Source organism: Cebidichthys violaceus, unplaced genomic scaffold, assembly GCF_023349555.1.
Source record: "Cebidichthys violaceus isolate CVI_PGR_0920_01 unplaced genomic scaffold, fCebVio1.0.p SCAF_27, whole genome shotgun sequence".
Taxonomy (NCBI): Eukaryota; Metazoa; Chordata; class Actinopteri; order Perciformes; family Stichaeidae; genus Cebidichthys; species Cebidichthys violaceus.
This window is the reverse complement of record NW_027176450.1, coordinates 4,877,275-4,900,200: the sequence shown is the minus strand read 5'-3', so window position 1 is coordinate 4,900,200 and position 22,926 is coordinate 4,877,275. Positions and strand designations below refer to the sequence as shown.

The following is a 22,926-nucleotide window of genomic DNA, read 5'->3' as shown; positions in this document are numbered from 1 at the left end:
CCTTATGCGAGTATCAAGTCCAAGTCATAGTTTTGTCTGTTCCGAACCTTGTTATAGAGTCCTTGGTTGGCCTTGTGCCGTTTTTTGCTTCACAGCCTTTTTGTTAGTGACTGATTATTTTCTTGTTTCCTCGGTAAGAGAGATTTTGTTTTTGTTTTTTGCCTTTTCGACTATTCAGCTCTTCGAGTTAAATCAGAGCATTTTTGCTTGCAGTTTAATACCTTCCTCAAGAAGAGATTTTTGGTTTGGCTTTTGCCGTTTGACTTTGCAGCTCTTTGAGTTAAATCAGAGCATTTTAGTTCTACTTTGTTATTTTCTTCTTTCCTCGCTAAGAGAGGTTTTTGTTGGCTTCCCGTTATTTAATACTACCCAGCTCTATTAGTTTAGCCAGAGCATTTCCCCATTCATCCCTCTTCGGAGGAGTTTTTTGTTTCCAGGGATTTCCCTGTGTATTTTTGTTGGAAATAAAAGATTGTCAGCTGAACCTCTACTCTGCGTCCGAGTCCTCCTCAAGAGCTCCCTTCGTGACAAAGTCCTCACTGACACAAATGGTTTATTTTCCCAATTATTCCCCTCAGGCTGTAAAATGCTTAATCTCTCAAATGTGCTCACATCTGAGAGGTGGATGTCCCGGGCCGCACAGAAAGCCATATTATAACATGTTCCAGTCTGAGTGCACTCAGTGTGTGTGTTAATAACATGTGAACTATTATGTGACTGATGTGTTTCAGACAGGAGGTATAAACACCGACCGCAGATTGAAAACAGGGATTATGCAGATTTTGAAGCACAGGCTGGGGGGGGGGGGTCAGCATCAAGTTCTTTATAATTTGGCTTTTGTCATTAGCATCTTATTTATATGTAGTCTTCTATTGTTGTCCTATACTGTGGTTTTTATCTTCATATTTTCAATTGTGCCAGTAGTTAATATTCTGTGTTAGTGTGTGATCTTTTGCTGCTGTGCAGTCAGCCTCTAGTGAAACTCACTCACATCTTCTCTTCATGTATCTAAGACATTGACTCGTAGTGTCCAATAATCCTTACTTAAACTTAATTTTATTATATGTTTGTTTGTTTTCTGGCACGTTCTGCTTTGTTGTTTCAAAAAAGAAAGAAATAATGACAAAGGCTTTGGAGGCAAATGCAAGCTTTTAAAAGTGTATCTGTCTCGAATGCTTCAGAGTGTGATTTTCATTCATTGTGTCACTGTGCAGTTGTACATACAGGTTCACAACAATGCATTCTGGGTATGTCGTTCCATTCTGATCTGTGGCAGAATGAGCACAGCTGATATAATCAGGATCTAATGTAAAAGGTAGACCGATAAACAATGTGCCACCTCGTTACACACACGTCTCCTTCCCCCAAAACCTCCTCCCTCCCACCCCCTCCTTCTGTCCTCATGAATATTGGGGAATTAATGTGTGTAGGGAGGGAGGAGGCAGGGACAAAGGGAGGACGAGAGGAGAGAGAGAGGAAAGAAAGGGAGGGGGGGGGGGGCTAATGTCGTCAGAGGCCTGGCGGTGCGCAGCCTCAGTGTGAGCTGGGCTGGCTGCCTATTGATTGGAAAACAACGGGCTGTGGGAGGACAGATACGGGTGGCTGTGGGCTAACGGGTGAGGGAAGGGATACAGACCGAAGCTCGCACCACCATCTTCACCTCCCTGATTCTGTTTCTCTCGCTCTCCCCCTGGAATGACCGTGACTGCTGCTGCTCATCGGCGGGTTTTGCAGCGGAGGGAGGCTTAGGTACAGATTCTCCTCTTCTGAGAAGATCCTGCCGGCACACCAAACCAGAACAACAGCGGCACGTCTACTGCAGGTAATCTGCCTTCCTGTTCTACCCATCACCCCACCTGTCCTTCTTCTAGCCCTGACCTCCCTGAGGTCCTCCTCATTGTACATCGTCTTCCCTCCATCCCTGCCTTGTAACCATGGTTTCCTCCATCTCTCCTTCCTCGCTCTTCGCTGCTCTTCTCTCCCTCCCCCACTCTCCTCTCTTCTCTTTTCTCCCTCTGATGAGCTGATGACATGCACTTGCTTGATTTCCATTTCTGCTATGGCGGCCAGAACAATGATTTGAATTGGAATCTGCTTCAGTTATATTAGTTGGGACAGAATGATTCCTCAGGCATTTTCAATACAAATATGATTTTGTAAGCAGGGGTCATACTAGATGTGAACAATAATTTCATTTCATATTCATGATGCACAGTTGATTCATTTAAATAGCGCTCGTAAATGTGTTGACGTTGTTCTCGTACAAATAAGATTCTTGATTCAGAATTAAATAAATGGACTTTCTGCATATGACCAGCATGACGGTGTCATCAATGCTTTCCAAATCTGCAGTGGAATTGGTGTTGGATGTGTTGTGTGGTCATGTAGTTGTGGTCACCCCTCCCACCGAGTGTTTTGGCTCCGTTGCATTAAATGGCCTCTGATGAGCTCTCGTGATTGGCTCTTTTTTTTATACCTGCATGCTCGTGGAGCACCAAGGACCACCTTCCGCTGTGAAGGTCACATCCCAAAAAGAACACATTCAATCCCTGCACATCTCAAACAACATGCTGCTGTCCACTTTAATGTGGATGCTGGGATTTCACACCTTCTCTTTATGCCAGAAGAACATGTCCCAGAGTCAATGGAGTGAGCAGTAAATAGACAGGATGCAGCATGACTGAAAAGTGCTGTTAGCAAATTCAATTTGTCATTTTTTCACCCTGTCAAATGTTCAAGCATCGGTGCCAAAAGTCCCTGTGGCAAGGTTAGTGTCTGCCGCTAACGCTCCTTATTTGAGTAGACCAAATAACCTTAATTGGATCTATTGACGGACATGGTTAATTTCTCTGCTGCAAGTCACTTTCTCGGCAGAGACATTAGAGATAAACTGTAAGACAAAGATGAAGCAGACGCAATTAAAACAGGAAACACAGCAGTTTGGAGAGGACGGAGCTGTAGGGAGAGCGTGGACCAGACTCTCAGTACTCTGCTGAGTGGGAGGAAGAGGCTTGCACAAGCTTGTTTTTAAATTGGCTCCTCTGTACTCACCCACTTAGGCCAGGCCACGGTCCAGCAAAGCACCGAGGAGCAAGTTCAGGCTTCACTAGTGTGATTACGCTGCGTCAGACAACCTGACTGAGGTACAACTTCTCTAAAATGTCTGACTGCAGCATGAAGTCCTCCACAAGAATGATGCCGCTTCATATTGCAGGTTTACACCCTGTTTACATTTCATTTTCAATTACAGATGGCTCAAGTGGCAAAGTGCAAAAAGTGTTTCAGGGCATTGTTTTATCGGTATACACAATCAATATTCTATTATCATAAAACCATAATGAAATTAGATGAAATCTATCAAAACATTAAGCACAGACTCTTTGGGAAGAATTGGGAAGTTTGGAAACAAGGAATATCTTTACCAATAACATGCCTCCAGACTGTGGTAATATGTCGGTTATTACCACAGGTGCGGTGGAACATATTTATAATGATGACCAGGGTTTTTAGGAGGTTTCCTATTTCTTCTGAAGTATTAAAGGTAGCAAGTCCATTCTTCCCCCAAACATGTTTGTAAGAGTTCAACAAGAACTGATACGGATTAGTTTTACTGGTAATTCAATTGACCATGAGACGACAATTTCACGAGTGTAAATAGAGAAAAAAAGAAGAAACAGACTCATCAAAATGGTTTGAGTCCTGAGTCCTCCTCTGCACATATACATTAAAGGCTTCTCACCAATTCATTAACTGAAATTTTTGAACAGAACAAACTAAGAATCTTAGTGCACTAAGATTTCATTATTTCAATATCCTAAAGAAGAAGAATCTTCTTGACACTGACATTTAAATATCTCCACCATGTAGCTCCACCAATTTTAAACACATTCATGACTAGACGTCTCCATACCTCCACTAACACAGAAGTATATCAGAAAGAAACTGTAAGACTTTAAACAAACAAAGTCAATGCTGTAAATGTTGTTGTTGTTGTTTCATCTGAATCTTTGTTAGTGTGTCTGTTACGTAGACGTGTAAACTCCCGCTGTTTCACAAATAAACTAATAATTGAAAAATGAATACACAAAGGATGCATTCAAATCCAAACTAAATAAACATGGACCTCCTGATTTCCTGTCTCTTTGTAAGGTGCTATATTTAGGTTTCATACCTTTTCAATTATATTTAGATGTCATTTTCTGAAGTGTGTCCCAGAACCCCAAAAGTGCTTTGGGGCGTAAATTGTCATGTAAAAATGTATTGTGGGAAGTACCCTAACATCTGCAACTGATACTTAAAATGAGACTGAAGATGAGTCCATCCCTCTGAAGCAGCATCATTCTCAGAGCAGCATTATAATTATCTGACTCCATTTATGACACAATTTATTGAAAGATAGATTTTCAATAAATTTCAATGGGTTTTACACCCAGAGATCTACAGTATATATTTATTTATCAAAACTGTGAAAGGAACACTTGAGCAGCGCTAAAGACTCTCCTTACTGTGATATCTCCACACTATGACAGTTCCCAGACCTCATCCGTTTACATCCCAGAAGATGTAGTTAATTACTGTGGTTTACCAGTAAAGCCAACTGGTCCGGTCCCCTTTGGGACCTGGTCCCCTTCTGCCACATCTACCTCCATCTCCTATTTGTGTAGACAACATGGTGCCATTCCACATGAGGTGAGGCAGGCATGATTGAGGAGACGCCAGACAAGTCCTTGTGGATGTTGGTGGATCTAACAGATGAGGACTTCTGAGCTCTTTCTGATCAGATCTTTCCCTTTTAAAACACTGCTGAAGTCAGTGGTGTTAGGTCTGTACAACCGGTCCAGTGCACGCTATTATAGCGGTGCCGGTCACGTACTTCTTCTTCTAGTATAAGGCATGGCTGCTCGCTCGGCTTGCAGATGTGCTCAGCTTGCCAGTCTTTTTTTTTTTTTTGCACCTGAACTAGCTACAATCTGAATATGACAAAAATACCTAAATAAAATAAAATTAGTCCTTTAATTGAATAGTTCACTTTACAGTTTATAAATAGTTTTTATAGTTTATGTAGAATATAATTGTGTTATAGATTGCTACTGACTATTTTACCCAAAAATGCTAACCATGGATGAAGAAGGTTTTGTCCTTGGACACAGTTGCGTTTCTAACATAATAGTTTGGATGGATTAGCAAATGCATTGTTGGACCTCACTATTCCACATTGCCTCTGTATTGCCCATATGTATATTCCCCTGGCTGCAACAGTATCTCATTAAACAGCTGGTGATGACATTTGAAACATTAGTTTTATAAGCCGTGCTGACTTAGCAAACAAAAGTGCATCAAACCCTACAGTATATGCCCACTCTCTCTCTGTGCAGGGCTCAGAGATTAACAGACGGGGGACACTATGGAAGCCCCTCTCGTGTGTTTGGATGAGGAGTTTGAGGACCTCCGGCCCTGCCGCATGGATGAGCTGGACCACCCGGTGCTCAAACACACCTCTTACTCCACCACCACCATCCCCATGGCCTCTATCACCCGCGAGGACTTCTCAGAGCTGGAGAACTTCTCTGAGATGATGAGTTTCAAGTCGATGGAGGATCTGGTGAACGAGTTCGACGAGAAGCTCAACGTATGCTTCCATAATTACAACACCAAGACGGAGGTCCTGGCGCCCATACGCAACCAGTCGCACAACCAGGAGGATGAGGAGAGGCTGCAGGATGAAGAGTGAGTGGCCACAGTTGATGTTGTTTGTCAAAATAGTCATTGTATTTTGTGGCATTTGTCAGTATGTTAATATGTATTTTGAAGGCTTCAATGTGCATAACTGAGGTCTTAATTGATCTGATGATGCTCAGTCTGACCTGAACTGGCACTTCTAGTTAATCAAAAAGCATTTGCATCAATACAACAATACAAACAGTATCTATCAGTATGTTCCAACATTGTATATATGTGCAGTAAATATCTAAAATCATTTTTAGATTTATCAGAAACATAATCCTTAGCTCTGTTGCCTTACAGACCAAAGATAATTGAATTTATAACTTTTGTTTACTGTATTCTATTTGAATATTTGAACTTTTCAACAACATACCAACATTTGGTTGCTTTTGGGCTTTGTGATGCAGCCGGGAACAAAATAAAGTGATCAAAATGAGCACAAATATAGAGACATCATACAATACCACAGCTGGGACTATTCCTCCAGCCTTTTGTGTTAATTACACACTAACATAGGAATTATGCTGCCATCAATACCATGCACAACACACCCTCGAGTCCCAAAACAGTGGCTTAGCACGACCCGGTCAATCAGCAGCATGACCCTACCCTCCCCGGCTCCACGGTCATGCTGAATTATTCAATGTGCAGCGGCGTACGCCTCAGTTAGCTTTGGCTCTGTTGGTGTGTCTCTGTCTCTGCCTCTCCACCAGCTGACTGCCAGATCCTCCTCCTCCTCCTCTCGCTAGCAGGCTCTGAGGCGGAGACACACACGTCTTCACGCTATGGGGATGTGAATCGTGCTAAAAATAGCCCGACAGTAGGTGTAAGAGGAGAGCTTGTCGGATGGGTATCACATGATTCGTCAAACACAATTAAATTGCTTTTAAAATGACTTTGTATTGATGACTAGAGCTTTGACTGATTACTGAGCACAGACCACGTGAGTGCTGCAGGACTACAGTAATCTGCATGTTATGACCGAGCCATGGACACTGATTTGTTGAGGCACTGATTAGTCCCAGTCAAACATAACAACTCCTGTCATTAACAATGACTCATTGTTCCTCCCTGTTCATAACAATTGTCATGATCCATGATGTGATTTCAAATCAAGTGAGTCTCAGTCACTAGATATGTATTCACCTCAAGCAGCTATTAATAGAAACTAAGACCGTTCTGATGTAACATAATCAACATGATCATAACATGGACGACGTGTGTTGTGTTAAATATCTAGTCTGATTTAAAGACTCTTACAGACCTACACAGATAATCAGCAAAAATGTAAATCTGCTGTTTGAAAACAGTCTGTCACACATTTTGGCCTAATCCCCGGTTGCTGATTTCTCTTCAGTTGCGGAGGGCCAAGAAATCCAGCAGGACAGCTTTGTAACATGGAGTTCCAGTTCCTGCTGGCCACCATGACCAAACACGTTTGTGTGTTATGCATGCTGCATGAGCTCTGTGTGTTGTTGTGGTTAGTTAGTGGTGATTACTGATTTGATTGTTTGAAAATGTCTTTTTACAAGATGACATTTTATTTAACGTTTTCAGTTTCAAAAATTATATGTTTGAAATATACTCAGTTAGATGAAAAGACCAATTTCATTATCGTTCCTTACACAGTAAAAACAGCGACAGCCGGCCTGTTATTGTAGCTTAGCATAAAGACTAGAAACGGGGACAGCTAACCTGGCTCTGTCCAAAGATAAAAACATCCAGCCATGAAATAGTCTTGTATAACCGGCTATAAAACCACACGTTTTAATTTCACAAGTAAGCAGATGTGTTTAGCTTTGGACTGACCAAGCAACTTTCCCACCATTTCCTGTTTTTATGCTAAGCTAAGCTAACTGTCTTTAGCTACATGTTAAGCAAACAAAATCTTCTTATCTAACTCTTGGAAAGAAAGTGACGTTTTCTCAATATGTCCAGAACTGTTGAATAAAGTTTTACTCCGTTGTAATGACTTTTCTACCGTTAGTTCATATTTTTTATTCTAGTTTCACTATTTTATCAGCGGTGGTATTTTATTCAACATGATAAAAGTTAAGAACTACATGTGCAATCTGCAGCAGCTTTGAAATCATTTGGTCAATGTAGGATATGTTTTCTTTGTGTGAACTGGGTTTATTTTATAGCAGTGTCCCATACAAACTGCTGTAAAGTTACACATTGACATAATAATTAAGGAAAGCAAAATGGAACAATTACAAAATTCCAATTCTCTGACAGGGAAATGTTTCATAAGATTCATTTTATTTCCATTCTGGACAACATTTGTTCAATTCAATTCAATTTATTTTTGTATAGCCCAAGATCACAAATTACAAATTGGCCTCAGAGGGCTGTTATTGCTTCCTTTTCATCTCAGAGTAAAGTGTATTGAAACGTTGACCCTGTTTATGTGCCGGTGCACGCTGTAATGACATGCAGGCATGGCTGGTGAGGTCAGCGGTTGGCTGAATGGTGTCCAGTGTGCGTCCGGGTGTGGGCAGTGTCACTGGGAGCAGGGCAGCGGGCCTGAGCCAGCCTCTTAGCGGAGGAGGAAAAAAAACACAAAGGAGACTTCTCTCCCATTTTGTGTCATTCGTCCTCGGACAGACGCTCGCTCCGGGTTGCAGTCAGAGTCCACTGGCACAATGATGTGAGGAGCCTTATCTAAATCTCTGCTAAGGATACCTTTTACTGAGTAGTAAGCTGTTTCTTTCTGTTGTGCATTGTTCCTCTGCAGCTTCCAGCTCTGCGTATTGACCACCATCATTGACTTGCCACCTTGAAATATTGACTATGTTGCAGGCTGCTGAAAACAGGACTGAGTAGACCTCCTTATAACCAGGGAGATGAAACAACACACCAAACTGTGGCCTAATGCTCTTATATAACTATATCACTACAGCATGTGTGGATGCACCAGCTTCAGTCCTTTAGAGTTGAGGCCAAAATAGGGTCTTGATACGTGTTTTTTTTTTTTATATTGACCTTGCTTACATGTGTGCTTGTTTGTGACTGTATATTGCTTTGCAGTGTGTGGGATGCTCTAACTGACAACTACATCTCCACCTGGGACGGCACCGACTCAGAGGGACTCAACGGCAATCTCTCTGAGCAGGAGGTATGTGTCACATCACATCTTTCTATTTGGTTTAGATCTGCTGCTAGCCTAATCATAGCTTTCTTTTTAGTTTTGGAAAGAAGAATTTCATTTGGGTATTACCTTTTAGCCACATTTCTTTTTTAACCACAAGTAGCATTATTTTTCATTTGAGGTGAAACAGAGTATATGGCTGGTTCATTCTGTCTGAGGCTTGATCTCATGCTGACTCTTAAAGACATGCTTGCCAAACCTTGACTGGTCTGCCATCCAGCAGAGGCCTCCCTCTTTCTCCCCTCCCTTAATTGGCAGTGAGTCCCACACAGGCTGGACAGCAGGCACTTAGCAGTCAAGGCCATGTTTGGGCTGGTCAAGGCCAGAGTAGACGTTTCAGCCCCAGAGGGTTCTTGTGAGAATGCATCATGGTGCTCAGATCCTGCCTTCAATTGAGTGGTTGATATTCTCTCTCAATCAAAAAGATTATACCAAAACAGGCCTGCGCACACTTTGAGAGAGAGGCGAACACACTCATACCAACGACCACTTTGGAGACAGGAAGTGTATACCAGAGTTTTGATATGCGTCATCTTTGAGATGGAGTACAATGTCATGTTTAAAATGTTGACCTGATGATGGCGCGAGATGAACCATTGAGGGATCATTGTGATTTCAATTCCTCCTGAGAGGATCATGAAAGTCTGAACCAAATCTCAGTTGTTGGTGTCGTTAGAGGAATATGTATCCACCTCCAGTTCTTTAAGTGAAGCCAAAGCTTCACGTGTTAAAGCTGCATTCTCTCTAGTGTCCACCAGGGGGCGAATCCTCTGGTTGTATAGAAGTCTATGGGAAAATGACTCTACTTCTCTCTTGATTTATTACCCTCAGTAAACATTGTAAACATGAGTTTATTGTCTCAATCTCTAGTTTCAAGTCTTCTTCAATACGTGTTTCAGTTCATTAAACTTAATTGTAACATTTCGGTCTAAAAGTCTCTTATTCAGTGTTCGGTTGTACTTAGCTCCACCCTCTCGTGCCACTTCTGGTTGCAAAATACCAAGATGACGACAGCCGAAAAGCTAAACTCAAGGTTTTAAAACCGTAGTCCACAAACCAATGGGTGACATCACGGTGACTACTTGTACATTCTGTGGTCAGGTCAAGCCTTTCTCAAAGTCATTAGGATACAACATCTGGGAACCATGAATGTTCCCGTCTGGACCAGCAGATGGACATTGCCGTCCCTAAAGCCAATGTCACAGATTGCTTCACATCACACTGCATGAAAGTCATATTTTAAAAAGAATTAATAAATAAGATATAAACTATTGAAACACTTTTACAAATGGAATATGAAATAGTTTTTTAAAGTGATACTAAATAATGTAAAACCTTTCAAATATTAAAGCATAAGACTTTCAAATGAGCATGACTGATCTCTCCTTCCCGGCGCAGTTTGTTTGGAAATTGATTGTGGATTTAGTTTATTAGTCCAAAGCAGATTGGCCATTTATGACTCTTGATAGCCTCATTTTCTTCGTAAGACACGCTGTCATAGCCAATCCGTTTGTTGTTCACATGTTTCTTCTCATATTCTGAAGATCCACGAAAAAGAGGAGGAGGAGATGAATGAGAAGAATGACAATGCCAACTGCCTGAAGGAAGAGCCTCTCATCACAGCTGATCAGGTGTGTGTGTGTGTGTGTGTGTGTGTGTGTGTGTGTATGAGATCAAGCAGCAGTTTGAGTGTCCTGTTTTTGATAATGAGGAAAAAGAAGCCAGGGTGTGACATGAGAATCAAGTTCATTGATTTCTGGGGCAGCAGGATAAGGAGTTCTGGTAATCTAGACGGCTGGAGACGAAGGCACGAAAAACGGTTTGTCCATCACACAGTGAAAGAAAGCGTCTCTTCTTGGCATTGCTGCTGGACAAATAGAACGTTAGCGTAACAAAAGGAGAAAGGGAAGGACCAGGAATCCCTGAGGAAACCCAGACACAAATGTTGCATTGCTAGATGTGGTGTTCCCATTTCGATTTGGTCTTTTCCGCCTGCATACTTTTTAAAGAGGTGCTCTTCATGTCCTGTGAGAGCGTGGCATGTCGGACTGCTCTTTAATCGTGCTGGTACAGGACATAGACAGACGCCTAAATCCAAGTCTGCCTCTGAGTAGACATCAATAATGGATTTAAGTTTGATATGGACACTTATACAGGAGACCACACTCTACTGACAAATGGATGCTTATGGATGTGTGTCTCCTAATCTCTTTCCTGTCCATTCACCTGTCTCCCTGTATCCATCCATCTCTCTTTCTCTCTCTCTCTCTACCAGGTCATTGAGGAGATAGTCGAGATGATGGAGAACTCTCCGGATCCCGGCGAAACTGAGGAGGAGGATGAAGAGGAGAGCAGCCACTGCTCCTCCAGAACCAACCCCTCCCTGCTGGAGGAGATCAGGCAGCTGTCACAGGCCTCCAACAACAACTGCTCCTATGAAGGTCAAAAAGAATCCATGCTACTGTTTTTAATAAAATGTGAATTAATGCAACTTGCTAACTGACACGAGGGCAGCAGTTAATGAGTTAATGAATGAATTTGTTAATTTCCTCAGCTGGTCTGGGAGGTGAACATTGCTCCTTTTAGAGTTGCTGATGTGAAAGTGAATCTTTTCTGGCCAAGCCTTTAGGTTACAAGTTAAGACCCCAGCTAACAGAGAAGCCATAGGCATCCCTGTTTATAGAAGATCCACTAGTTATGATGAGTGCATGGACAATGGTCAAGCATGGTCAGGGATGGCAATATACGGTATATCCATCTTCAATCTCATATTCAGCGTCCAAATCTTACAGTTGGGTAGAGATTGAAGGTGATGCATCAGTAGTCGTGGTTACTTCAGTAAACCAATCGTAAGGATGATTATATATATATATGTGTATATATATATATATATATATATATATATATATATATATAGAGAGAGAGAGAGAGAGAGGGGGAGAGAGAGAGAGAGACAGAGAGAGAGAGAATGTTAATTGTATTTACAATTATTATAAATAGAAATATAGCTTGCTTGTTACTTAAAAATGCAACAAATCCCAAAATGTAGACGAAATAGATTGTTTTCATTCTAACACACAACTGGCTTGATTTAAAAAAATGAATAGATAAATCTTGATCAGCAAAGACCGTAGAGTCAAACTGTCCACTGAACCTATTGTGTAGTCTGTACTGTAGGCTACTGTATATGAACTGTAAAGGTATTTCAAATTAATGTAACCATTTTAATAATAATACAAGTTCCAATTTTGATTAAGTGGCATGAGTTATTACCTGATAATGTCAGTGGTTCTCAACCTGAGAACTGGGATCCTCCATGGGGTCATGAGATAAAGCTCAAATCGTTTCCTTATCAAACAAGCCTTTACAAATGATTCAAATGAAACAATCTGCAACATTAAAATCACCCTGTGAATGAACTGCCCACATGATGAACATATAATATGTGACAAAAAGACAACAAAGAGTTTGGAATGACTCATGTGAAGCAGCTGTTACCGCCTTTCTTGGTCTTTTTTGTAAATGAATGATAATGCCACAGTGTCAGAGAGACCAAATAGTGTTGGTAGTAAGTCCTGCTCGAGTCTGCCTAAATATTACTTTGGCACTTTTGTACCAAACTACAGTTCCAATGATTTAGACCCCGCCCATCTTCTCTGCAGGCCTGAGCCTGATGCCCAGCTCAGCACTTGTCGAACTGCTGCAAAGGGTAGAGGCCGCCATCCTGGAGTACTCAGAGGAGCTGGTCAGTCAGCTGGCTCGGCGTGAGGAGCTGGAGTTCGAGAAAGAGGTGAAGAACACGTTCATTACGGCCCTGATGGAGGTGCAGAACAGGCAGAAGGAGCAACGGGACAGCAGCAAACGCAGACGCCGGGACAAGGCCCTGAGCCTGCAGGGGGGGGTGCCGGCACCTGTGAACGGAGGGAACACCGCCTCTACGGGCACCGCGGAGAAGACAGGGAGCATGCCTGTCAAGGTGAGAGGCAGGGAGGCTTTACACACCTTTGAATTATTGATATGATGTCAGTGTGTTTACTTTAAGTCCATTCACACAGAATTTTGCTCTCATCAATGTTAACTATGCCACACCTATGGTGTTGTACAAATGTGCACTGTGGTTTTCACTGAGTTAAATTAGAAAAAGGTGAAACCACGGTACTCTCCCCCCCCTGACTGTTAGCATAATGGATCTCAGGACCATTAGCCTCTTAAGTATCTTCCAGGAAAGATCCTAAAGTGATCGGTCTGCATACAGTAACAGCCCGGTCCAGTCTGTCTAATGGATTTTCCCGCCATGCATTGCAGCAGCAGTGTTTTTATGTGGTGACTGCTGGGTACCTGAGGCCGCATGACTAAAGTAATATGAATATACAGATGGCTAAATGATGCAGATGCAAGATAAACAATAAAGCAAATAGCATCTCACCGTGATGTTGTGTTTGTGCGAGCTCTGTACTGTAAACAAATGAAGGAGGTGACAATTAGTACGTGGTATTAATGTTTCCTGGTTGTGACCGGCAGCGTTTCAGCATGGAGGGACTGTCTAACATCCTGCAGACGGGCATCAGACAGACGTTTGGAAGCACGGGGAATGAGAAACAGGTGAGGTCAAAGGTCAAACATTCATCATGTAATGCGATCATAATGGTTAGACGCCAACAATCACTAAACATGATGAAGATAGTCAAAAAACACATGCCCACAGATGATTCACCTGAATAACTTATGCAGGTCATTTATTAATAACAGCTGTATGTATCTGAAAATGTGGTTGCAGTTTTAAAGAAACACGTACCTCCATGACAAACTGAAGATATATATAATAAACTGCTACTGTATAGTAGTACTACTTGAATATAGTGAGGTTATCACTCAGGGTGTACATGACAGCTGCAGTGTAATTCATTTACAGCTGTAGCAGCTGTGCTGTAGTATGTGTACACCACCAGTCCAATGAGGTCACACAGAGCGATGGTTGGTCTACTCTACGTAATGTGATCTCTGTTGATAGTGTTAGCAATATGCACTGCAAGAAATGTCCCTGTTTTTGGGCTTGACTTAGAAATGAATTCAGCAGTTTTTGTTTTTCATGTGATTGTTATTGAATATATACAGCAAGTCTGTTTTTGCTCAAGTCTTTGAGGGCTGTAAACAAAGCAGCATCATTTTACAGCAAGCTATAACTTAGATTTAGTAGTTTACGCTAGATCACAATCCATCCTAAAAACCAGTGGCGGACCGTGCATTTTATACCTGGGCCTTCTGTGCTGTCCTACTAGACTTGAGCCATCTCCTAATAAGCTCATTATGGCGCCACAGCTATGGTTATTTGTTTGTAGGAGCGTAACAATACACATATTCGTATTAAACCGTTCGGTACGAGGCTTAAGAATCGAACAATACGTTTGAACAATACTAGAGCATTTGGAAAATGTAGAAGCTTAAATTGTGGTAAATATAATGTTTTTGGTGGACTGTGCTCACGTAACAGACAACAGGCTTTGTGACCTCTGAACCCGGAACAATAACAAAAAACAGCTGAGGCTGCGGCACCTCGCGTGTCTTCAGGGGGTCTAAGCTAACTAGCTTAGCGGCAAAACAACAGCTCAAACGGATTCAATTGTCCGGACAATAACCCCGCGCATGACGGGATGCTTCGTAATTAACGGACAATGCATATAGTCCAAATCAATGTAATTAACACAATGACAAGAAAAACTCACAAGAACCAGTCACATATATTTATATGACAACAAAGCAACAAATCAATCCAGCTACACTGCAGCTAGAGCACGAGCCATTCTTATTATTCCTAAAAACGACACGATAGACAAATGAACACAGTAGAAACGCTACTGCAGATGTAAAGACTCAAAATCTCGGACCTCGGGCCTCTCTCCTTACATAGAGAAATAGAGGCTGAATCTGATTGGATAAGAGCTCTACTTAAAACAAGCTGCACTGGAAGCAGAGCAACTGAGGAAGACAGGAGCTGTGCAATGAGAAAATGAGCTAATGGGAAAAAAATTATAATACTTGTAGTGTATTTGTGAAAAATTATTAAATTATAAAATAGCTATAACTTTGTGATTCTGTTTAGGCCAGCAGAGAAGGCTTAGCTGGCCCTGACGGCCCACCACTGCTAAAAACCCAGCCCAGTGTCGTCAACTCAAGATGTTGTTTCTTTTTTTGTCAGAGCATTGGATTTATGGATTGTTGTTGGGATATAATTTCAACAAATATAAGCAAAAAAGGTTTCTAAAATACATAACCCACTATAGCTTTAAAAGACCAAACAATACGTTTGGGAGTGATAGCAGGTTTAAATACTGTGCTTAGTATTTTGGAGTCGGGGTTCATGAATGTGCCTTTAACCTCTCAGTCACTGTTAAAGGCTTAATTGTTTTCAGTGTACAGACTGCCAGGAATCGTTTGGGAAATTCATTTACATATTCACTTACAATTAGCTTAGCTTAGCATAAACACTGAGAAAAGGACTGTGCCTGGTACTGAACCTCTGAAGTGAAGGAGAGTTCATAAGCTCAGTTCATAGGTGACATATTTTAACGTCAGAACAGAAGACAGGCTGTTTCCCCATTTCCAGTCTGAAAGCTAAGCTAAGTTAGCCTTAACATCTCCTGGCTCCAGCTGTATATTGAACTGACAGATATGAGACTGCAGTGGATCTTTTCATCTCTCTGATCTCACTAGTACTGTGTCGACATCGCTGAACATTGACCCTCTCTGTTTTCAGTATCTAAACACAGTTATTCCATACGAGAAGAAAGCTTCCCCTCCATCTGTTGACGACCTGCAGATGCTCACAAAGAGTAAGTGTGCAGCCCAGAGTGTTTGTATCGAGGGTGAATCCTAACAATTACTGGCTGAAAGGAGTTGATTTATCTTGTTTTTCTTCCTTTTAGTTCTTTATGCCATGAAGGAGGACAGTGAGAAGGTGCCTACACTGCTAACCGACTACATATTGAAAGGTGAAACAACAACAGGAGCTTAAGTCTCTACTGGACAAGATATAATAAAGTTACTTTAATGTAATGATTCTTGTAGCAGAATGAGGAAGTTCAATTTTGCAATAACTGAATTTACAAGGCAATAGTCCACTCAGAGATGACCATACTGTAATGCAGCGTTCCTCTGTTGTTCCTCTCCAGTCTTGTGTCCTACCTAAAGCACCGCTAGGCCAGGGGCCACGTGTGACGGAGATCTCTTTTCCAACCCTCCTCACCTTGGGCCCCGAGCTGCATGACCTCCCATCTTTTACCATTATCAACCGTGGATCCTCACCATCGACATCATTGTACTCACCTCAACTATGACCACTGCCTTTCGCTGAGCTCACCCTCTCTCCTCCCGCACACCAAGCTCAGGCCAGACCCAAAATGGCCGCCATTCGAATAGTCAAACAAGTGGGACGGCCTCTCCCACTTTTAAAAAGGACTTCACTAACGGAGCATGACATGCTTATAAATATCACAACACCACTTTGGTACAGGGATACGACTTTATCGCTGCATTCTTTTCTATGCGTTACACTCTCTTTTCTTTGTTTCCTCTAACAGAATCTCAACGTTGCCAAGTCTTGACACCTATTCATGAACTGACCTCCTAACCACTGGGTTCTGTTGTCGTATTCATTGATTCATAAGTGTATAACTGTAAAATGAATGCATCCACACGTGATCATCTCCCTGTATTGTTTCAGATGAAAACTCATTTGAATACAAAAGCCATGCACCTTTTTCTGCCAACTTAGTACTGTAGCTCCATGTGGACAACTATTACGGGTGCAGCGCAGTGCATTATAAAGCTTCTTATTTCCTTTTTGTTTAGCTTCACTCTCTGAGTATCCAGTGCTCTTCTAACTTTTTTGAAATGTCTTTTAATTTGTAACTAAATATTTGATATAAACTCTGTTGCTGATTTTCTACTTTGGTTCACTGTGCCATTCTGCCCTGTTCAGCCACGTGGAGGTGTACCACTGACTTCTCCTTGGATATGTCATCCCCTGATGAGATGAGCTCATGTCAATTAAGGCGTGCATATTTGCATATTAGCATATTTATGACTTCCTTTTGCGCCATGTAGGTGAATGTTACATCGCTAATTGCAAATTCTAATAAACATTCTACCCTAGCAGTGACTGCATCTGCTTCCTTCTGTCTTCACTCTTTACATCATCGACACTGATGAGCTGATGAAGAAGACCAGCAGCTTTTCATGGAGATCGGGCTAACTCCACTGCATGAAGGAGGTTTTCTGGGGAAAAGAATATTTCTCATAATGTATCTAAAAAGTCACCATACCCCCGACAAGATCCTTTCATCTTATAAGAACTCCAAGAAAAAAATCATTTCTGGAGCGTCCTTGCAACATACAGTTTAAAATACGTTTGAATCATTTATACAGTCCCTTTTATATTCAGTACTTTTAAAATCATAATCGAGTCATTTGGAAATATTCTTAAGAATGTATTCTACAAGGCAAATATCTATAATGCTTTATAAACATGCTTATAATGTTTTATAATCTGCTTTTATCACCGCATAAGTTATTAGCACTCATGAATATTCATAATGCTTTATAACAATAATAATGACGCATTATAGAGCGTCTTTGAATGACTTATAAGGTCAAGTGTCATTCACTGCAAGGATCTTATCGTATTATAATTGTCATAGTTGCAATACATTATAATCTTTTCATAATGCATCATCATCACTGTTATAATTATACTTATATGATTTTAAGTTACTCTAAGTGGTCATTACTTTAATCACTGCAGGAACAACACAAAACATGAAATTCATTTCCACTCTACGAAAAGCAAATAATCACATTATGACTGTAAAAATAGTATAATGTATTACAACTATGGGAATTATAATACACTATGATCCCTACTAATAACAAGTGACCAACAATCATGAAGTGTTATGATACTTGACCTTATAAGTCATTATAAAATGCTTCACTGTTGTAGTTGTTGCTGTAGCGTTATGAATACTTATGAGTGCTTTAAACTATAATTATTGTGATGTCTGTGTGTTGATGAAACCTACAGGACTCTCATGTCGGACGGTGGATCCATTTTCCGTGCCGTCGCTGCGTGAAGCTCAAGTCCTCGGCTCAGTCAGGTTCAGGTTCAGGTTCAGGTTCAGGTTGAGACCAGATGTGTCCGTTGTCGTCACAGTACATCATGAAGACACTTTACATCATAATACACCTCCTAACAAACACAACGTTGCCTTGAAGCAAAAATCACAGTTTTGGAATATATATAGAAATTAAATATATAAGATAAGATAATTAGATAATAACAATATCTTTAAACTATCAGTGGTGCTTCTTCAGAGACCCATGCACACACATTTGGTTTGTTTTGTCCAGCAAGTTAAATAGGAGGGGATTAAGGTCTGCTGCTTCAGGACCAGTGCTGAAGAGGGTTCAGATGAGTGTGGGTACCACTTCTCTTAAATGGTCAATGTGCTGCCCTCTGGTGGTTCAATTTAAATCTCAGGACGACCTGAATACGTTTAATATACTATGAGAAGTTAAAATGAATTAGGATAGTTACATTTCAATAGACTGTAACAACTTAAAATGCTACTAAATATTTGATTTTACACCACGGTTGATGATGTTGTGCATTATAATGTCTATCAGAAAATACATTATTATCAAACGATGTTACACAGAATATGAATGAATCATTTGTGTGTGGCAAATGAAGCTGTGTTGAAAAACACCAACACACAACTCATCATTTCTCTTTTAATTGAAAATGTCATACAAAGCGTTTTCCATGAACATAAATATGGAGGATACACGTGCACACTGCACATCAATGTCCACAGTTTAGGCCTGCTGCTGTCTGCAGTACAATCCGTCATGGTCCGACAGTTCATCTTCTTTAGCTCATGTGCTCTTATACCTCATCACTGTATAAAAATAAAGGTGTGTCTTGAATACATTTTTATGTTCATAATGTAGACTTTTGTTTTAAATGACCCATCCACATGTAGAAACACTGTAGCTCTAAAGACTCTGCAGTAAGTACTCCTTGTGTTGTTTTAATGCAGAACAAAAACGATACAAACAGGATCCAGCTACTGTGACGCTCTGTCAAACAGAAGCGTCTGAAGGATGCTCTACCTTCATCAAGTCTCAAATGATTAATTTGAGACTTGTTCTGGTGTGCACAGACATATGCTCCAGTGTAATGACCATACAGCAGTATAGACGGCACGACCTCCATCAGTATACACATATCTGTTTCTGTTATAAATCCACAGTGTGACATGAATGTGGTCAGAATAACAAAATAAAAAGCCTGTAACGGGTGGTGTATGGACCCAATTGCAGTACAAAGGACTCAGAAGACAGAGGTAGAAAGTTCAACGTTTTACTTAGACTCCGGCAGACAGGCAAACGGTTTAGAAACCGGCAAACAGGAATCAGGAGAGGAGAGGCAAAGTTCTTGGTCAGGGACGGAAGGCTAGGTCGAATAACCAGGAGGCAGATGAAGCAGGGAATCAGGGACAGGCGAGGTCGGTACCGGGAAGACAGGCAGGAGAATGCTGGAAAGACTCGCATGGCAAAGAACAATCTGGCAAAGGAGTGAGTGTGGAGCTGGTGACTATATGCTGGGCTGATTGCATGTGATGAGAGGCAGCTGTGTGCACAGGTGAGTGGAGTGAACTGACGAGGTGGGCGTGGCTGACAGGTTGAGTGGGGCAGAGGCAGGATCAATGGAAAATTACTGATGGCTGGATGACTGAACTGTGACAGAACCCCCCCTTCAAGGGACGGCCCCTGACGTCCCCAAAACAAGCCCAAGGAACCAGGGTGGGAGGAGGGGGAATTGGAAGGCGGGCTAAAACTCGGGAGAACCCGAGAACTCTCCATCCTCAGGCTGTGAGGAAGGCGAGTTCGCCGGCGGGTCCACTGCCTCCTCCTCAGACAGGGAGTCCTCCCACTGGTCCGGGGCAGTGGAAGGCCCAGCAGCAGGTGTCCTATGGCGACGGCCCCTGCCGATGTTGCTGAGGGAGGGCTGGTCCGGATGTTGCTGGTGAAAGTCTCGGATGAGACCCCGGTCCACAATGTGTTGAGCAGGAACCCAGGATCTTTCCTCCGGACCGTAGCCCTCCCAGTCGACGAGGTACTGGCAGCCCCTTCCACGTCAGCGAGAGCGGATGATGCGGCGCACTGCATAGATGAGTCCCCCTTCAATGAGGCGAGGGGGGGGTGGGGGTGGAGCAGCAGGCACCAGCGGGCTCTCGCTGACCGGCTTGACCTTGGACACATGGAATGTCGGGTGCACTCGCATAGACCGAGGGAGCTTGAGCCGGACTGCCACCGGGCTGATGACCTTCTCGATGGCGAAGGGCCCGACAAACTTGGGAGCCAGCTTGTTGGATTCCACACGCAAGGGAAGGTCACGGGTGGAGAGCCAAACCTTCTGGCCCACCTGGTACTCTGGAGCTTGAGAGCGACGACGGTTGGCTGCTGAGGAGTACCGGTCTGCCGCCTTCAGGAGGGAGGCCCTAGCACGGCCCCAGGTCCGACGACAGCGACGGATGAAGGCTTGAACTGAAGGGCAAGAGGCTTCCCCTTCCAGGGCTGGGAAGAGAGGAGGCTGGTAACCGTAGGCACACTGGAAAGGAGACAAACCTGTGGCGGAGCTGGTCAGGGTGTTGTGGGCATATTCCACCCACAACAGATGCTGGGACCAAGACGATGGGTTCTGTGAAACCATACACCGGAGGGCCGTCTCCATCTCCTGGTTCATCCTCTCAGTCTGGCCATTAGATTGAGGGTGGTACCCGGATGACAGACTGGCGGTGGCTCCCAAGAGGCTGCAGAACTCCCGCCAGAACACTGATGAAAACTGGGGCCCTCTGTCCGAGACCACGTCAACAGGAATCCCATGAAGGCGAAAGACATGGTTGAGGAGCAGCTGGGCTGTCTCTTTAGCTGACGGGAGCTTAGGCAAGGACACAAAGTGGGCCATCTTAGAGAAGCGGTCCACAATGGTAAGGATGGCCGTCTTCCCATCCGATGGTGGCAGGCCTGTCACAAAGTCCACTGAAATGTGGGACCAGGGGCGATGTGGCACCGGGAGAGGCTGCAGAAGGCCGGATGGGGCTTGGCGCGATGGTTTGTTCTGGTTGCAGGTCTGGCAGGCTCTGACATACTCCCGGGTGTCCTCCTGTAACGTGGGCCACCAGAAACGTTGTAGAAGGACGTCCCGGGTTCTCTGGATCCCAGGATGGCAGGTCAACCTTGAACCATGGGCCCACTGGAGTACATCCGACCTCAGAGCTGCAGGCACGAACAAGCAACCAGTAGGGCATGCACTCGGACCAGGCTGACCCTCTGTGGCAGCTCTCACTCTCTCCTCAATTTCCCAAGTCAGGGATGCCACAACACACGGGGACGGAAGGATGGTGTCAGGAGCATTGGCGCCATCATCCTCCCTCTGGAACTGACGCGACAGAGCGTCAGGTTTGACGTTGCGGGAGCCGGGTCTGTAGGAGAGGGTGAAATTAAACCTGGTGAAGAAGAGGGCCCATCGTGCCTGTCGAGAGTTGAGTCTCTTCGTGGTTCGGATGTACTCCAGGTTCTTGTGGTCCGTCCAAACCAGGAAGGGCTCCTTGGTTCCCTCTAGCCAGTGCCGCCACTCCTCCAGGGCCAGTTTAACAGCTAGGAGCTCCCGATTACCAATGTCATAATTTCTCTCGGCTGGGGAAAGACGCCGAGAGAAAAAGGCACATGGGTGGAGCTTCTGGTCACTGGCTGCTCGCTGGGACAGCACAGCCCCTACACCCATGTCAGATGCATCCACCTCCACGACGAACTGCCGTTCGGCGTCGGGGACTTGGAGGATCGGCGCAGAACTGAAGCGGTCCCTCAGGGTCTGAAAGGCCGTATCTGCAGGATGAGACCATCGGAAGGAAGTCTTGGAGGATGTCAGGGCTGTGAGAGGGGCAGCGATGGAGCTATAGTTGCGAATGAAGCGCCTGTAAAAATTGGCAAAGCCCAGGAACTGCTGCAGCTTCTTACGGGTTTCAGGGACTGGCCAACACCTAACTGCGTCCACCTTGGCAGGATCCATCTCCAGGTGACCCGGGGTCACAATGTAACCCAGGAATGACACCGACTGTGTGTGAAACTCACACTTTTCGGCCTTCACGAAAAGGGAGTTCTCCAGCAGGCGTTGGAGGACCGTCTGGACATGGTGGATATGCTCTTCGCGGGACTTGGAGAAAATGAGGATGTCGTCTAAATAGACGAAAACATACTTGTTGATCATGTCTCTGAGGATGTCGTTGACCAAGGCCTGGAAGACTGCCGGGGCATTGGTGAGGCCGAATGGCATCACCAAATATTCATAATGTCCGGTGGGCGTGTTAAAAGCAGTCTTCCATTCATCCCCCTCTCGGATGCGGACAAGGTGGTAGGCATTACGGAGGTCGAGCTTGGTGAAGGTCATGGCCCCTTGAAGTAACTCAAAGGCTGAGGAGATGAGGGGAAGAGGGTACCGGTTCTTTACGGTGATGTCGTTAAGTCCCCGGTAATCAATGCAGGGGCGCAGTGTCTTGTCCTTCTTCTCCACAAAGAAGAATCCTGCCCCAGCAGGAGACGAGGAAGGTCGGATAATACCGGCAGCCAGGGAGTCATTTATGTAAGACTCCATGAACTCCCGTTCAGGACCAGACAGGGAGTACAGACGCCCCTTGGGAGGTGAAGTGCCAGGCATCAGGTCAATGGAACAGTCATAAGGCCGATGAGGGGGCAATGAAGTCGCCTTAGCCTTACTGAACACCTCCCGGAAGTCATGGTACTCGGCAGGAACTCCGGACAAGTCAGGACAGGAACTGGAGTGCATTGTCTGCTGGGGTACGGAGGCCTCTTTAAGGCAGACCTGGTGGCAGGAGTTCTTCCAACCGAGGATGGCCCCTGTGGCCCAGTCGATGTGGGGGCTGTGTCGACGGAGCCAAGGGTAGCCTAGGATCAGTGGAATGTTGGAAGAT

At 43.7% G+C, this 22,926-nt stretch overlaps 1 protein-coding gene across 1 annotated transcript; it reads left to right on the top strand.

The window, feature by feature from the left end:
- The first annotated feature begins 1,548 nt into the window (after window positions 1-1,548).
- On the top strand, window positions 1,549-17,029 carry fez1 (fasciculation and elongation protein zeta 1 (zygin I)). The gene is made up of 10 exons (XM_068721366.1): window positions 1,549-1,822; window positions 5,376-5,727; window positions 8,755-8,842; window positions 10,420-10,506; window positions 11,151-11,316; window positions 12,538-12,851; window positions 13,397-13,477; window positions 15,630-15,705; window positions 15,799-15,864; window positions 16,045-17,029. Exons 2-10 carry the CDS (start codon window positions 5,405-5,407, stop codon window positions 16,059-16,061), a joined length of 1,218 nt encoding a protein of 405 aa, XP_068577467.1. The 5' UTR covers window positions 1,549-1,822; window positions 5,376-5,404; the 3' UTR covers window positions 16,062-17,029.
- Window positions 17,030-22,926: the final 5,897 nt, after the last annotated feature.

Excerpts from the sequence above, each read along its gene's own strand:
- fez1 (XM_068721366.1), top strand. The coding sequence starts at position 5,405 with ATGGAAGCCCCTCTCGTGTGTTTGGATGAGGAGTTTGAGGACCTCCGG. Across the intron at positions 8,843-10,419 it reads GCAATCTCTCTGAGCAGGAG|ATCCACGAAAAAGAGGAGGA; the intron begins GTATGTGTCACA and ends CATATTCTGAAG. Across the intron at positions 13,478-15,629 it reads GCACGGGGAATGAGAAACAG|TATCTAAACACAGTTATTCC; the intron begins GTGAGGTCAAAG and ends CTCTGTTTTCAG.